General features: G+C 36.5%; 1 protein-coding gene across 5 annotated transcripts in view; it reads left to right on the top strand.

Moving 5' to 3' along the window:
* The first annotated feature begins 590 nt into the window (after positions 1-590).
* uba6 (ubiquitin like modifier activating enzyme 6) overlaps positions 591-16,041 on the top strand; it is a 101,244-nt gene continuing 85,793 nt past the window's right edge. For 2 of the 5 annotated variants that reach the window (XM_088627651.1, XM_088627634.1), the window contains exons 1-6: positions 591-691; positions 1,997-2,062; positions 3,789-3,883; positions 8,520-8,548; positions 10,028-10,122; positions 10,751-10,862. In XM_088627651.1, coding sequence (XP_088483777.1) covers positions 666-691; positions 1,997-2,062; positions 3,789-3,883; positions 8,520-8,548; positions 10,028-10,122; positions 10,751-10,862 — 423 coding nt within the window. In that variant the 5' untranslated portion in view covers positions 591-665. Of the gene's footprint in view, positions 692-1,701; positions 1,725-1,980; positions 2,063-3,788; positions 3,884-8,519; positions 8,549-10,027; positions 10,123-10,750; positions 10,863-12,408; positions 13,348-16,041 lie in introns of those variants that run through there. The other 3 variants (XM_088627644.1, XM_088627669.1, XM_088627661.1) reach the window with 3 other exon arrangements.

The following is a 16,041-nucleotide window of genomic DNA, read 5'->3' as shown; positions in this document are numbered from 1 at the left end:
CAGGCTCACACCTGCTTAGCTTCAGTGGGTTGCCAGTTGAACTTTGCAGAGTGATATGGCTGCTGGCTTTGTCTACATCACTACTGTAAGCATTCTTACAGTGTGTTTCAAATCAATGGGATTAACATCATAAATAATTTCCTTGGGTAATGCTGTGTGCAATATTACATGACAACATCCCTATAATGGGAAACATTTTGAGACTATTTGAGACTTTTCCCTGTCCAGCACTGCACTGCACTGTCCTAATCTGGGGACAGGAAGTATTCTATAAACCTCAGTAGCATTGGCAAAGACACTTATCTAACAAAGCCAAGGTGATTTTCTATTAGCTGTTGGTCTTTACAATAGTTTCCAGCCACTTTTGGAAGGACACATTTTTGTTTGGTCAGGAATGAGACTTTTCCCTGCCCAGCACTGCACAGCTCTGTGTCAATTTGAAAAGAAGAAGTACTATAAAAACTCCAAAAAGCATTAGCAAGGACGCAAAAGTGAATGAAGAACGGCTTAATTTAACATTCCATCCAGTTTTGAGGAAGTACAAATGACTGTTTTGCTATAAATGTGACATTATCTTGTCTGAGATTTTTTTCCCATGAGGCATGTCCTGAAGAGACTTTTATTTTGAAAGGTGCAGCCAATAGGAAGCCAGTTCACGTCGCTTAATGTCTGTGGCTTTACACACTGACAGGTAAGTTCAAATTTATTTAAAGTACAGTATTTTCAGTTTTTGTCATTTTTATTATCTTTGTAGTATGAGTAAGTCGCGTGCGTTTCTGAAAATATGTCAATCGTTTTGAGGGAGCTTCTTCTACTGAATTAATGAAAACCTTCAGGGTCTGAGGCCTGGATTGAGTGAGTAAGCAGTCAGTCTGCTGTTTGGAAAAAGCGAAAATGTGGTAAACGTAACATGAGAGTTCCTCTTCCTTTTGCTATCCTTGTATTACATACATTATTCATTATTGAATGTTTATAAAATAAGCACTAATTAACAATTATATTGTGTACAAATCGCACAATATTGTATTATATTGTACGGATATATACAGCAACATAGTAACAGAAGATAAAATGATTTTTTTCTGGTCGACTGATTATCGTGTGTAGTATTTCTGGACACTTATTTATTTACAATTTTTTTTTCAATTCCAAGAGATGGAAATAATTTATAAATCAAGCCTTTGATAGCCAGGAATATTGACTGGCTACTATTCTGACAAGCTTATTTAGTTGCTTTGTATGGAATTAAGGTGGAATGAACTTTTTCTAACCACTGTTCTTGCATTTTATATAAACCATTTTCCGATATGTACTGATGTGCAACGTATAAATAATGCAAACCGATAATTTATATGCATTTACCAGTACATAACACTCTTTAATTCAAACGCACGTACTGGTGTTTCCTTCAGAACGAACATTACGTCACTTTGAGCTTCGGGTAGGGTAGGTCCCCTTTTCAGGCCATAAAGGCACATGGGGGAATGGGGGGGACAAGGGTCACTGTTTTTCTCAACCGTCCGACACTGGAAGTGGAGGTGATGTTGTCAGCATCATGCTCCGGCCGGCCTATTAGCCCCGGAAGGCTTAACCCCCGGTACTCATTTGGATAGCAGGCTGAGTGGTCTTGGGAAGGAATTAGAGCAGGCTACATCGATTGAACCCAGGATTTCCGGTCAGGAGCTAGACGCCCTTGACGTTACCACGGCTCCTAAGAGGTTCAGGTAGCAAGGTTTAAACACGTAAATGTCTAAGGGTGAATGCTGAAACAAAGCAACATAGTCAGCTTACCAGAACACCTCTTTGTGGTTTTGCAGTGTGTCAAGAATTGTCTTTATGCTGTTTTGTTTAGCTGAGCAGTTGTAATTTCAGAAGGCAGGGATATGGATGTTCACATGTATTGGAATTAAACCGTTTAACATTTTGATTTAGAATAACTTTATTTAAAAATCCTCTGCCTTTCATTTTAAGTCTTTACTGTTTTTTATGTTTTTAGAAAATTTGAGGAACATATCCCAAGAATGGCAGCTTACTCTATGGAAATCGATGACTCTTTGTACAGGTCAGTGACTCAAAACTTTTTTCATATACAGTGGCATTTAAATTAATCATGAGGTATTCTGTGTTCCTTGTTGTTCATATTAAGCACCTTCAATTCATTTTCAGTAATTTTTGTTTTAAGCTGAAGAATAATGTTTTCTTTAATTTAAATTATCAAACTAAATTACTTCCAAATTGTATTTGTATTTTGAAGAATACATCATGTGTCTTAAAGCTGTTGAAAGATTCTATTTCATTAAAAGTCTTCAAGTTTAATGCTAATAATATGTATTTTTGCACTATAGAAGAATACTTATAAGCTGTTGTATCACATAATTGTAATTTAGGTATGTGAGTAATGATCTTAAGTTTAGTATACTTGTTGCAGCTATTTTTCATTTAGAACATTAAAACATGTAAAACTTACAAATGAGAAGTAATTTAGCTGAAGACATTGATTGCATTTAATGATCACCAAACAGCTAGTACAACACATGAGAAGTTGAGCCAGGATTGGGGAACCTACAGTTATTCATATTTAATGCAGGAATTAGAGTTGTTCTACACAACTAGGTTCCTGAACCTGTAGTTTAGTTGTTAGGTTCTAGGCATTCCTGTTGGTATCTCATCTTGGCAATCATTAGGTAAGCAGCATAGGAATTGTGGTTAATCATAGGATTATTCATTAAATATGATGTGTTTATTGGTGCAGATCAATAAATTAATGGATTTAAAGAAAAGTGAAAAGAAAATGCATGTATCAAAACATTATAAAAGAGATTTAGTTCACACAGGCAAGTTTTCAGCTAATTAAGTGACAGCTAAAAGACAAATTAATTAATGTCTGTAGGTGTAGTAGGTGACCTCCTTTGTATGAGATGTTAAACCTGGGTGCTGACTTCTTAGTCATTATAGATGCCATGACACTGTTCATAAGAGTAGGGATATAAACCATACCGTCTTGTTTAAATTCCAGTTTGGGCTTGCACAGTATGGCCTCCCTAAATTGCCCCTTAATTCAGTTAGTGATGTAACATGACCTTCACAAGGCCTACTGTATGGTTGCTGGTGCATAATTACATGCCTTGGGATAAAAAGAGCTATCAAATTCAATGACTTATTATTAAAATCATGTGGCTCATGACCTAGCAGTTTTTGTTCATGTCCCCACTGCACACACTGCTATTGCACCTTGAATAAAGCAGTTTACCCCTGTTGCTCCAATCCACCCAGCACAAGTGGGGATGAACATTGCTGGGATTAATTCCATCCAGGGTGAAGTCACATGCTCTCAGTCCGCTAAGGCTATGGTAACCAGGTTGAGTTTGGGCCCGGTGGCTCTGGTCTGAACTTGGCCTTTGTCTATTAAAAAAATTATTAAAAAATCTACTTTACTCAAAGAAAAGGCTTTCCATGTTTACAAACCACACTCTAAACCACTTTTCTTTTTCTTTTTCTGAAAACTATAAAGTGTATTTTTCTATTCTGACTTAATGGAAGTAGACTGATGTCCAGTGAGTGTCCTCTGTTGGGTGATTCTTATTTGAGATGCAAGGCTTTTGAAATTGAAAGCAAAATAGTCATTCTTGTAAGTTTGCAAATCTGTCTGATCAGTGTGGTTCCATTTTGTGCACCATGCAGTATACCATCTTCATTAGAAACTGGGTAGGTTCAGACACTATCTGATTTACAGAAATAAGTAATTTGCATATCATAAGTATCTACTTATTCCTTTTCATTTGTTTTAGTCGTCAAAGATATGTCCTTGGCGACAGTGCCATGCAGCAGATGGCCCAGTCCCATGTATTCCTCAGTGGGATGGGAGGTCTGGGAGTTGAAATGGGTAAGTCATAGAAATAAAAAAATGTTTTGTTACAAATGTGGAAGATTTCTTATGTTGAGAGAATATGAATATATATTGCATGTAATTCTATTTGAAATCAATCAAAAATAATTGCCATTGTGTGGCAAGCAAAGTTCTGGAATAGAGTAAAAATAATAAACTAGTTGTGGTTCTACCTTGAAATGCATTTTCCAACTGAAATGCTGTTTCAAAGGTGAACCATAAAATGCACTTAACATTTTGGTCTTTGAACAACTAATTCCTTATGTTGAGTAATTACATATTAAGAACCCCAGTTCAAGATAATGTTAATTTTAATTGTTAAATACAAGGAAATAATAATAAAAAATTCTGATATATATATATATTTAACATTGAAAAATGACAAATGGGACATTGCAAAATAAAAGGTTGGGGTCATAGCACATCAGAATTAGAGACACCCTTCCTTATGTTCAGCCCTTTGAACATGAACATTGTTTATTATACTCTGTTTGGTTGGATTTTATAAGTGTTTAAAGATTTATGTTCATACATACCTTTTGTATAGACCAAGCCAAAAATAGATAGATTAAATATCTTAAACTGGGTTAAGCTGTTGGTTAAAGCAGTGATGCATATGGATCCACAAGAAACATCTATCCATTTTCTAACTGCTTTGTCCAGTTTGGGGTTGCTGGGAAGCTATTGTTACAAATGAGGGTTAAAAGGGTGAATAACAGAAAATAACTGAGCATCAGAGCATCATTAATCAGAAAATAAAATAATCTTATAAATGTAATCCATCTTGTAAATTATTGTACCATAAATATACCTGACCAGTTGGTATTAGAGGCATATTAGTCCTTTGTTCAAACAAATATTCATTAACAGTGACACACTAAACAACACACAACAGAAACATACAAGTACAAGTAATTCTATTTAAAATTTTTTACACACAAGGCATTCAGAAGACCTATGTCTTAAATACCCAGAAAACCCCCAGACTGCTATTAAGTATTTAACTCGTATATAACAAGGGTCAAAATAAGAGAAAACCGCCTTCTAAACTAAACAGAATACATCTACGGTTAAATCTCTCTCTGTAAACCCAGATAACTGCAAAATGAATGGGAAACTATTTGCCTGTTCTAAGACTTAACCCACGAACCAGAAGAGGCTGTTTTTAACTGACGGATCGTTCACATGGGAGATCCTAACAGCAAGAGAATAGCAAGTTCTCTCCACAAGGTTCAAAGTGCCAGTCTGGTCTTTCCGGATGATCTTAATAAGGAGCTCCTGCCTTCTGCCTTTTCTCTCCCTGTCTGCTTGTTTTATGCTGTCTTCCTTGACTGTTGATGGACACTTATCATTTACGCTGCACTTAATTAAATTAAAATCAACCAAGGTAAACTTTACTATTACTATGGTTATTGAATCTTGTAACCCTACATCTCAGCAAAAATCTCCTTGCTTTGAATTCTCCAAGGAAATGTTGAGACTAGCCAGGTGTCACTCATCTTGTCTGGATTCTTAAAGACATTTCATAACACTATCTTCTGTGCCACCATGCCATCACACAATTAGCATTTTTATTGCTAATACAGTGTCTGCAGAAAGTCTACAGACCTGTCCAAAGTAACTCATTTTGTGGTCTAACAGCCTGAAATCAAGACAAATTAAGTTGGAATTTATTTTACATATTTGACTACTGAAAACTTGAACATGCTTTCAAATGTATTCATGCCCTTGAAAGTTTATTTAGGATAACATTTAGATGTGCATTTAAGATTTTTGTATTATTTATATAAAAATTATAGACTTGTGTGACATTCAGGGTTGTAGGTGCCATAGTTTCTAAAAACATAACCCAACTGTATTCACAACAGAGCACTAAGTATTTTTTATCTGTCTTTCGATAACCTCAAGGAGGTATTTCCTGTTCCCCTTTAAGGTTTAAATTTCTCCTGAGTGATTTTTGACTTCTTGTTGCATGGCGTCTGGTTGTGATCTGCTTTCTTCAGACCAGTCTGTATTTTAAATTACTATTGCAGTTGGAGAGTTTCATGTGCATGGGTCAACTGAGCCACTTTATGTGACATTAACCTTCCACACTTGTAAGTTGGAGAAGAAATGTCAGATAAACTTTAACTTTCTCAGACGTGAGGCAAAATTTAAAAACACAAAACAGGATAAAAAATAAGTAAAAAGAGATTAGTTCTGGGCATTATTTAGATGTACTTAAATATTTTTCCATTTATGCTGTTGATATTTAGAGTTCATTTTCATTCTTGCTTTCTTTTGCTTTAGTTTTTAGTTTAGACTAAAAAGACCAAAGGACCTGAATAAAATTAGAGGCTGTTGGATACATAAACAGTTAATTTATTCTCATCACTGTTAAATAAAGGAAGTCGATTATAGTAAAAAATGTTTGTGCAAGTGACAAGTGATCCAGATTTTCTTAATGTTTATGCACATAGTGCTCAGTGGAACTCGATGCCAGGGGACATGGTTCTGTATTTTTCAGCCTCACAAGATGCATAGTTTCATTTTCCTGCAGTTACGTGTACTGGTATACATCAAGTGTTCACACCTTGTTATAGCAACACTGAGAGACTCACTATGTTGTCAATGGTCTGATATCTGCTCACCTGCTCCCTTGTCATCAGGTTTAGTGGCATGCATTAGGATGGGTGTTGGTGGTCCCTCATAGTAGCGCAACATTATCTCCAGCTGTCACCAGTCACCTTTGGCCCAGCATTTGTCAAATGTTTCCAATAATCTCATAAACCCAGGGTGTCCTCCCAGCAACTATCACAATTAATTAATCAAGAAGCCAAGTACCCTCCAGTGGTTTTGGACTGGTACGAATGGTTAACGTGTACCCCTGCCTTTCGTGGCCTGCCACTTCCAACAGCAAGCTCAGACTTCCATGGCCTGGCTCACCAGCTGTATCTTGTACACCAGATTTTATTGATGCTTCAAGGGATCCAAGGCCTTGGAGACTGCCTCGGTGTTCCTTTTATTATCCATATAACTTCTACCAGTTTTCCCTCCTGCTAGTGACAGCTAGGGTTCTGCTGTTTAACCAACACATCATAATAGCATTTTGTCTGAAAGGGAATGCTAGATAAGTGGCACAATGGTTAGCATTGCTGCCTCACAGAATCTGGGTCCCTGGTTTAAGTTTCAGACTGGGGTGCTATCTGTGTGGAGGTTGCATATTCTCACATGGATTCCTCATGTTATGTGAGTTTCCTCAGGGTGCTCCAGTTTTCTTCCACAGTCAAAAAATGTCCTGGTAGGTTAATTGTCTTCTGGGAATACTGGCAGTGGTGTAGGGGTGTGTGTGTGTCCATGTTTACTTTGTGATGCACTGGCATCCTCTCCAAGGTGTGTCCTGCATTGCACCTGTTGCTTGATGAGGTAGGCTCAGGCTCCCCTGCAACCTTGAATTGGAATGGAAGATGGATAGATAGAATATCATTATGACACTGATGCCCAGAAAAGAAATGCAACTGTTACCTTTTTGGGTTGCCTCAGAGTCATGGATGGGTACTGATTTGGAAATAAAATAGCAGTAACTTGGTCTGTGAGCCAGACTTGCAGGAAAGAAGAGGTGGAATTAAGAGATTTAGAGGAGTCTTACTGGATTACTTAGCAGAGGGGCAGTGATGAGTGTGCTGCACGTTAAATGAAATGTATTAACTGCATATCTATTCAGGTCACCAGGATGACAATAACATAGTAGAGGTTTGTATTGTTTTTTTTTGTTTTCAAGCTGAACTAGATATTAATTGTAAAATCCACATTTTCATGTTCGTTTTTCAATCCAGCTCTAGTAACAAATGTGGTTGTCGAAATCATCCATAAATGTCAAAAGTCACTCAAAAACTTTTTTTAAACGAATATTTGCAATAATTGTATCAGTAATATGACAATATGTTTGATATAAAAGGTTGTGTTATAGGCAAAGAGGTAACCAGCAGTACCTAATTAGATATTTACATTAAATGGGTATTACCTTGATAAAAAGAACATAAAAAAGACGCTTCCCTGAAAAATGTTGGGTTAATCTGGTTGAAATGGCAGGTACAGTCAGTACAAGGTCAAAAAGTAAGTGGAAACATATACCTGTTCACAGCTGGAGAAGTGCTTGGGATATTAAGTCATTGCAGCAAATAACATTACATTTTACACATGCATATGCTGTACATTTTTGTTAAGCGTATCCTATTTTTTGTCACGTTTAATCTCTTTCAGTTTATTGAATTACCTTCCAAGTTAATTGCTGTATGTGTTCACTGACATACTTATTAGGATGTCTGAAGTTTTGCCAGATTACTGTTGACTTTTAGATTAATAGCTTTTACAATATTAGACCATAAAAAGCAAGTAAAATGTTGTTATACATTTATGTATAACATTTATATCAATATATATATATTAATGTTAAGAATCAGTAAATACAGAAGAAATCTGTTAAACTATGCCTACCAGTATAAAGGTGTAATGTAATATTTATGCTTATTTTCATAATTAGCAGTCAATATGGTAATATATATTTTTTTAAAATCATAAAAGATCTTGACTTTAGGTTTTAAGTAAGAAATATTTATTGGATTGTAAATATTTTCTATGTTTTTTTTTTCAGCAAAAAATATTGTACTTGCAGGAGTAAAGGTATGTAATTTGCATTGCATTCAAACATGACTCTATATCTATTTAAGTATATTTCATGTAATAATTGGTTTTAAAGTGTACTGCAGTTCATTTAATAGTTCTCTGTGTACCCTATCATGTTTTATATTTTTAGTGAGTAGTCTTTGTGTACAATCAGTTTTGCTATAATGTGCAAATTGCGTTCTTGGAGAATTGTTTTAGAAATTGCAGATTCTATGAACCATTTAGTCAATGCATTTTAATAGGATATGGGGTAAGTAGTATGAAGATACCACCATGAAGATATAAATAGCTGTTTATAGAGATGCAGCGTTGGGTGGCCGACAATAGGTTCTAGCCACGTTAGGCAGCCCCCAGCACAGGCAGAGATACACCCCACACACACAAGATTTCACGTGAAAGATAACAGCCCGCGTTTGGGGAAAATAGAGCTCTTCCTGCAAGACTGCAGGAAAAATACTTAGCTATAACACTGCCCTTCAGCCTGAGCTGGAGAGGAAACTAATAACTGCAGCCTGGCCCTCAAGCTGGTGCTGGGGAAAAATAATAGTTAGCAGTAGTGTTGCCCTTTCAGCTAGAGCTGGAGAAAAATAATGGGTTAGTAGCAAACCTTCAGACAAGGGACAGATTCAGTCTGTGCTAGCTGAATGCTGGGCGATCAGATAGACTTCCTCCTTGAGTTTGGCTACTTGTCAACACCTTCTCCTATGATTTGCACGCCGCCATATTTTGCAGCAGGAAAAGCTTCAAATAAAAGAAGCAGTTCACAGGGAAGGTACTGTCTCTCTAGGACCCAGCTTCTTGCGGCTTCACAATATGTATTGCGTTCTTTTATTATAAGTATTTTATTCTGTTTGTAACATTGAAAAACTAATAAAGAATGAAAAAATAAGTATTATCCTAACAAGGTAATTGCAAGGTTTAGCTTTGACTGTCAAAGAATATGTACAGGATGTGGTAGGTAATGGACATGAAACCATGTACAGTATAAAGATCGCAGAAACCTGAACAACACTAAACCTAATGTAAACGTTTTAATGGAAGTGAAATAAGTTGTCATTTCCAAGCAACAGTCAAAGCAGTAGTTTTACTTTAGGTAAACGTTTTTTTACTGTATTCCCATTTTTTACCCAGACTGATGATAACCTAATCAATTTCACATTCTGTTATATAACTTAACCCTCAGTCATGTTCTAGGAATGAAGACTTTCTTGTAGAAATGATTGTACAGGTATTTCATAAGGTATTTTAAAGGCTTTCAGGTATTATGAGATCTACAGAATATTTATTTTGTTTTTGTTGTTGAGAATTAAGACACTTGGCTTTAGAATGCTTTGTCTTGTCTAATATTGCATGTGTTGTTTGCTTATTTCATTAAGACTTCATTTTAAAATAACAGCCAGTTCTCCACTTTTAAAAAGATATTGGTTTAAAATCAAATGCTGATGTGGCAATCTTTGTGATCCTACATAATTATAGGCATTGACTGTCCATGATGCAAAGAAGTGTGAGATTTGGGATCTTGGTACCAATTTCTTCATTCATGAAGAGGATGTTCTGAGCAATAAGGGAAGGTGAGGATTGGCACTGTGGGCTTTGAGTGTGTTAGAGACACTCCTGGGCTACCTTTTCCTAGTTCCAAATCTAAGTCTGAAGTATTTTTTTAAGAACTAAAAATCTTGCAGTAATTATGCCTAGATATGTAGATATTTTATCAGGATTTTAAATACAATTATTTTCAGCACCTGGGGTACACTTTACATAACTGCCTACACCCTGAATTAGGACCACTGTCTAATACACATACAATCTCTAAAAATTATAACAATGGTGTGATTTTGGGACAATCTGACGGTTACATAAAGCTATGTAGAACTTTGTCCAAGTCAGAAAGTAAAGCATAAACTTTAAAAGGGTAACATGATTTTTGTATTTTCTGATTACATACATTTACAGGTTATTTACAGATTATTTGTTCAGCCTGCTCTTCCATGCCTTCATACACATGTATTGTGTATGCCATGCTATCATTTTAGGTTAAAGTTCTTTTGTCTTTTTATGAATAATTAGGAAAATAAGAAATAATATGTTAATTACTGAGCGGAGCTGTTTGCGGTACTGCTCACTGTATACTTTAAAATTGAAAATTAGTCATTAATCAGCACAATTTGGAATGTTTTATATTTAAATCTTTTTCTTCAGAGTGGAGGCTGTTTATCCCCGCATTGCAGAATTAAATCCTTATGTTCAGGTCAATACATCAAATGCTACTCTGGATGAAACCACTGATTTGTCATTCTTGAAACAATTTCAGGTGAGTTAGTGTTTTAAAGCTTTTGTTGAGGACCAACATTTTATCTTAATTTGTGTCTTGTGATTCTTAAGTTTAAAAGGATTACACCAAAACATTAACCCCTACTGGTTCCACTTAGACCTCTTCCAGCAGCAACCTACTTTCTGAGAAGGTCTGCCATCCAAGTACTTATCAGGCTCACATTTGCTTAGCTTCAGTGGGTTGTCAGTTGTGAGTTGCAGGGTGATATGGCTGCTGGCTTATTCTGTTCTTCTGTCAGAGTGCAGACATGGTCCAATAATTATATTCAAATATAATTATATTTATTATATTTTCATATAATACAATATTATCAAGATCATATTTTACAGTACATTGTAATTTTAGAATGTAGAGCTCCATTTTCTCTTTGATATAGGAAACCATAAATGTACTATATTTTTTTCTTGATACTCATCAGTTATCCCTCACAGCTGAGAATGTTTCGATACCTTTGGGCTTCAATGTGTTGGACTCCTTCCCAGATATTTTTCCTCCAGTAGTTAAAGATAATATGGAGTTGATATGATCTATTTCTTTATGCTTGCTTTAGCAAAATCATTTAAATGCTGCTTCTGGTATTATTTCCTTGGGTACGATTGGCTAAAATCTTCCACAAAAAGTGTTGGTGATATACCTCCAGTCCTTTTATGGGTATCCTGTGTAGTGAATTGGTGATTAATAAATTATCAGGAAGTGAATTTTTGAAGTAGAGCTCAATATATTGAAATGAAGCAAACGCGTACCTTTAACGATAGAAATGCTATGTATATTTTAATTGTATTGAGTACAAAATGAAAAGTAGATAACAATTAACAATGTTGGTTAAGGTGGCTATGTGATATTCATTATAGTCTAGATATTGCAGCAACACATAATGCTTTGGTTAAGCATAGACAGAATAATAAAATCACCTGGCACCTGATTTTTCACTGGGCTGCAGGACTTTTTGAGACTGCTGTCATGGTTGGTAGCTACTGTAAGGAATACAGGGGATCCCCACTTTACATATCTTCTCTCACTTTATGTCCAATGGATGTAAACTCCACCTTAAAAACAGTCCAGACTGTAAAATATGACAAATGATGTTTAGTAAAATAATGACAAAATATATTTTTCTATTAAAATTATCATAGATAATTCCTGTATTATTTATAACGGTATGCGTTATAAAAAACGTTTATATAAATTTTACGTCTTTTCTATGCCCAACTTTACATCCTTTGAATGCAAAGCGTCCTAACTAAGACATTCAGAGATATGTTGAGAAGCACAAGGAAACTGCATTGCAAGATAAGTTAAAATATGAGTAATTTTACTCTATTCAGTATTAATTCCCTTATTTATCATATGTACAGTATTTAAGGTAGTTATACTGTACATAAAAGTTGAATTTAAAAGTATTTTGCAGTGTGATGGTTTCATCTTCTGTATACATGTATGTGATACACTGTTAAAATTAAAAATTTAAATTTTAAGTTTAATGTTTTAATGAGTTTAATATTTGAAAATGTTGTTCATTACTCACCTTTTCTCACACATACGTTTTCTGTCTCGCATACACAAAATGTGTTTCACAAACTCTCTCATTCATTGTTCATTTTCAAATTCTAAATGTATTGAACCCAGGCCCTCATTGCTGTGAGGCAACAATGCTAAGGTTAAATTAATTTAAGTGCTCAACGTTATAGGTCATTACAGTAATAATTCTGTTTACACACTGAAAATGTGAATGTACCCTACTGTAAACCTACATCATCATGTTCAGGTCCCTATTACTGTTAAAATACAATGATTCTCATTCAGAAATATGTTAAACTTGATGTCCTTCTGGTGCCAATTAATCCCTATTTCCATGATTTCTAATAGAAAGTCTCTGCTCAATGTCCCATTCTTACAGTCCCCATTAAGTACATTTAATGGGGATGTATTGTGATATTCATACCAATGGTTACATGTGTTGTATCACTGATCAGGTGAATAGTTTTGCTTGAGAAATACATTGAAGAAAGGTTTTTACAGGAAGCTTATGACTTTTATGTACATGGGCCCTGGGTCCAGTATTGTCTCTATGGAGACTGTTTAAACTTCAAAGGAGATTTTTTAGAGGACAAGGTGGTGCTCTTTATAAGATGAATAGTGTTCAAGGTAGTCAAAAGAAAAGCCAGAGAGCAAAGTTCACAGTGGATTGGTAGATTTTAATGGAGGATATCACATAGCTGAGTGGACTTTCAGGTTGAAAGTTATTGAGATATCCATGTAAGTGTTATTTTCCTTTGTGACTATCTGGTGTGGATCCATTGGGTTTAGGATATTGGTGCCTTCTGGTGGACCCTATTCCAGGCCTTGCATTATAAATAGGTTTCCTAAATGTTTACTTTTCCTTTGTACTGATACCAGTTGTTTCTGTTATTTTAGTGCCTGCGATCCCAGAAAAATTCCTCCTCTCAACCCTATCTATAGTATGGTAATTAAAATGTACCCTCATGGTTTTAGGCATCTTCCTTCTACACCCTGCTCACAGCACCAAATTGTAGTGGAGAAGATAACACAGGCTTTATTTTGAGGAGTTACTACCCAGCAAGCTGATTCAAAAGCTTTACAATAAGTTGGAGCAACTGAATACAAGTTTTTTGTTGCATATACAGGTGGTGGACAAAATAATGGAAATACCACATGAAAAAGAAGTTTAACTTTAAAGTAACTAAATCAGAATTACATATGAAGCTGCAAAGGTGAGTCATATTAGGTTGATTGCCAATTAGCAGTATCTGTCAGCTATAAAAGAGGTCTGACATTGATATGTAGGTTTTCAAAGCAATAATAGGCAACTAAAAGAGTTCCAAAGAGGCCAAATAATCGGTGCCCAAATTGCAGGTGCATCGGTCACAAAAACTGCAAAATTATTTAATGTGTCAAGGGGAACAGTATCAAAAATAATGACAGCATATGCCAAACATGGACAAACTGCATTAGCAAAGAGGAACAGTGGTCGCAAGTCGAAGCTCACCGACCGGGATAGAGTGACACTTCACAGGATAGTTGCTCACTGCCACAAAAGTACGTCCTAAAAAATTACCACAAAATTGAATCGGCATCTCTGACTCTGTGTTGACAAAAACTGTATGTCTTAAGCTTCACAAAGCTGGAATTTATGGCAGGGCTGCCATTCGGAAACCGCTTGTATCAAAGGCCAAAAATGCACAACCTGGTGTAAGGAGCACAAAACCCTAACCTGGAGCCCTAATTAATGGAAAAAAGTAATATGGTCTGATGAGTCATCTTTCACCCTATTTCATACATCCGGATGGGTTTATAATAATAATAATAATAATTGCTTACACTTATGTACCGCTTTTCTGGACACTCCACTCAAAGCGCTTTACAGGTAATGGGGACTCCCCTCCACCACCACCAATGTGCAGCATCCAGCTGGATGATGCGACGGCAGCCATAGTGCACCAGAACGCTCGCTATCAGCTATCAGCTATCAGCGGGGAGGAGAGCAGAGTAATGAAGCCAATTCATAGATGGGGATTATTAGGAGGCCATGATTGGTAAGGGCCAATGGGAAATTTGGCCAGGATGATAGGGTTACACCCCTACTATTTTAGAGAAGCGCCCTGGGATTTTTAATGACCACAGAGGACCTAGGTTTTAAGTCTCATCCGAAGGACGGCGCCTGTTTACATAGTGTCCCCATCACTATACTGGGGCATAAGGACCCACATGGACCGCAGGGTGAGCGCCCCCCTGCTGGCCTCACTAACACCTCTTCCAGCAGCAACCTTAGTTTTTCCCAGGAAGTCTCTCATCCAGGTACTGACCAGTCTCACACCTGCTTAGCTTCAGTGGGTTGCCAGTTGTGAGTTGCAGGGTGATATGGCTGCTGGCCATGGTTTACGTTTGGAGAAAGCCAAAGAATGTCTTCAAGCCACAATGGCTGTTGCCAACTGTTAAACATGGTAGGGGATCCTTAATGGTATTGGCAGCCATCTCGTGGGAGTCATTAGGTCTGATGGTTGCTCTGCATGGTCGTAAAATGGCCAAGGAATATGAGGCCATTTTATAGGACCAGGTGCACCCTATGGTGTAAACACTGTTCCCTCATGATGTTCCCATATTCCAGGATGATAATTCAAAAGTGGTTTCATGGACACCAGGATGAAGTCAAATGCCTTTCATGGCCTCGCCAAGTACCAGATCTAAACATCATTGAACCTTTATGGGATGTTCTGGAGCGCTGAGTGTGAAGTAGATTTTCACCTACTTCATCCCTCAAAGAACTGGAGGCTTTTCTTGAAAATGGTGCAATATCCCACTACACACAGTTTGGGACTTGTATGACACCATTTCAAGAAGGATTGAAGCTATTCTGAAGGCAAAGAGTGGCCCTACTCCTTATTAGGTCCTTGATATCAATTGTTAGGTGTTTCCATTATTTTGTCCACCCCCTGTTTATGTTGTTTACTTGAATGCCTGCTAAAGTTGTATGTCCTACCTACTTCTTAGGGCAGATTAGGGAATGGAGCCTGTTTTTAATCTATCTCTGGCCTTCTCCGGCTAATGTTTTCTCACCTAGGAATGCTTACTCCTGTTTAGTCTTACATGAGAATTCGTAATATTAAATGCCTGGTCATGTTTTTTTATTTCATAGTTTTAAGCCTCTGCCTCCTGAACTGCCTCATGGGCGTTGAGAAATTCAGTGTCGTACATCTTCAAAGATTTGTGAGAGCTCCTGTTTGAAGTGTATGCAAGATAGAGGAACACTAACAGACCTCCAACTTAACCAAAGTGCCTTAGGACTGATGCAGACACTGCATTACTCTCTGTCCAGGATACATGATTTTTCACATTGATGCCGGTTGTCTGATGCTCCAGAGAAAGTTTATCGCATATCCTGAATTTATTGTTTTATAAACATTGTGTTCTGGAAAAGGATTTCTTTCTTTTCTGAATTAAAATCAAAACTGCCTGTAGTACAAAGGCAAAATACCAAACCATAGTTTATATGCAAAATAATGTTTAAAGCAAAATAGGTTATTACAAAAGCTTATGAATAAGAGGCTATTCACCCTGCTTAACTCATTTGAATTCCATGATTTGTATTGTAGGCAAGCATAAAAAGTGAGTTAAGCATTAGGTGTTCTATGAAGTGTTT

The sequence above is a fragment of the Lepisosteus platostomus genome, chromosome 1, assembly GCF_059453375.1.
Source record: "Lepisosteus platostomus isolate fLepPlt1 chromosome 1, fLepPlt1.hap1, whole genome shotgun sequence".
Taxonomy (NCBI): Eukaryota; Metazoa; Chordata; class Actinopteri; order Semionotiformes; family Lepisosteidae; genus Lepisosteus; species Lepisosteus platostomus.
This window is presented reverse-complemented; position numbering and strand designations above follow the sequence as displayed.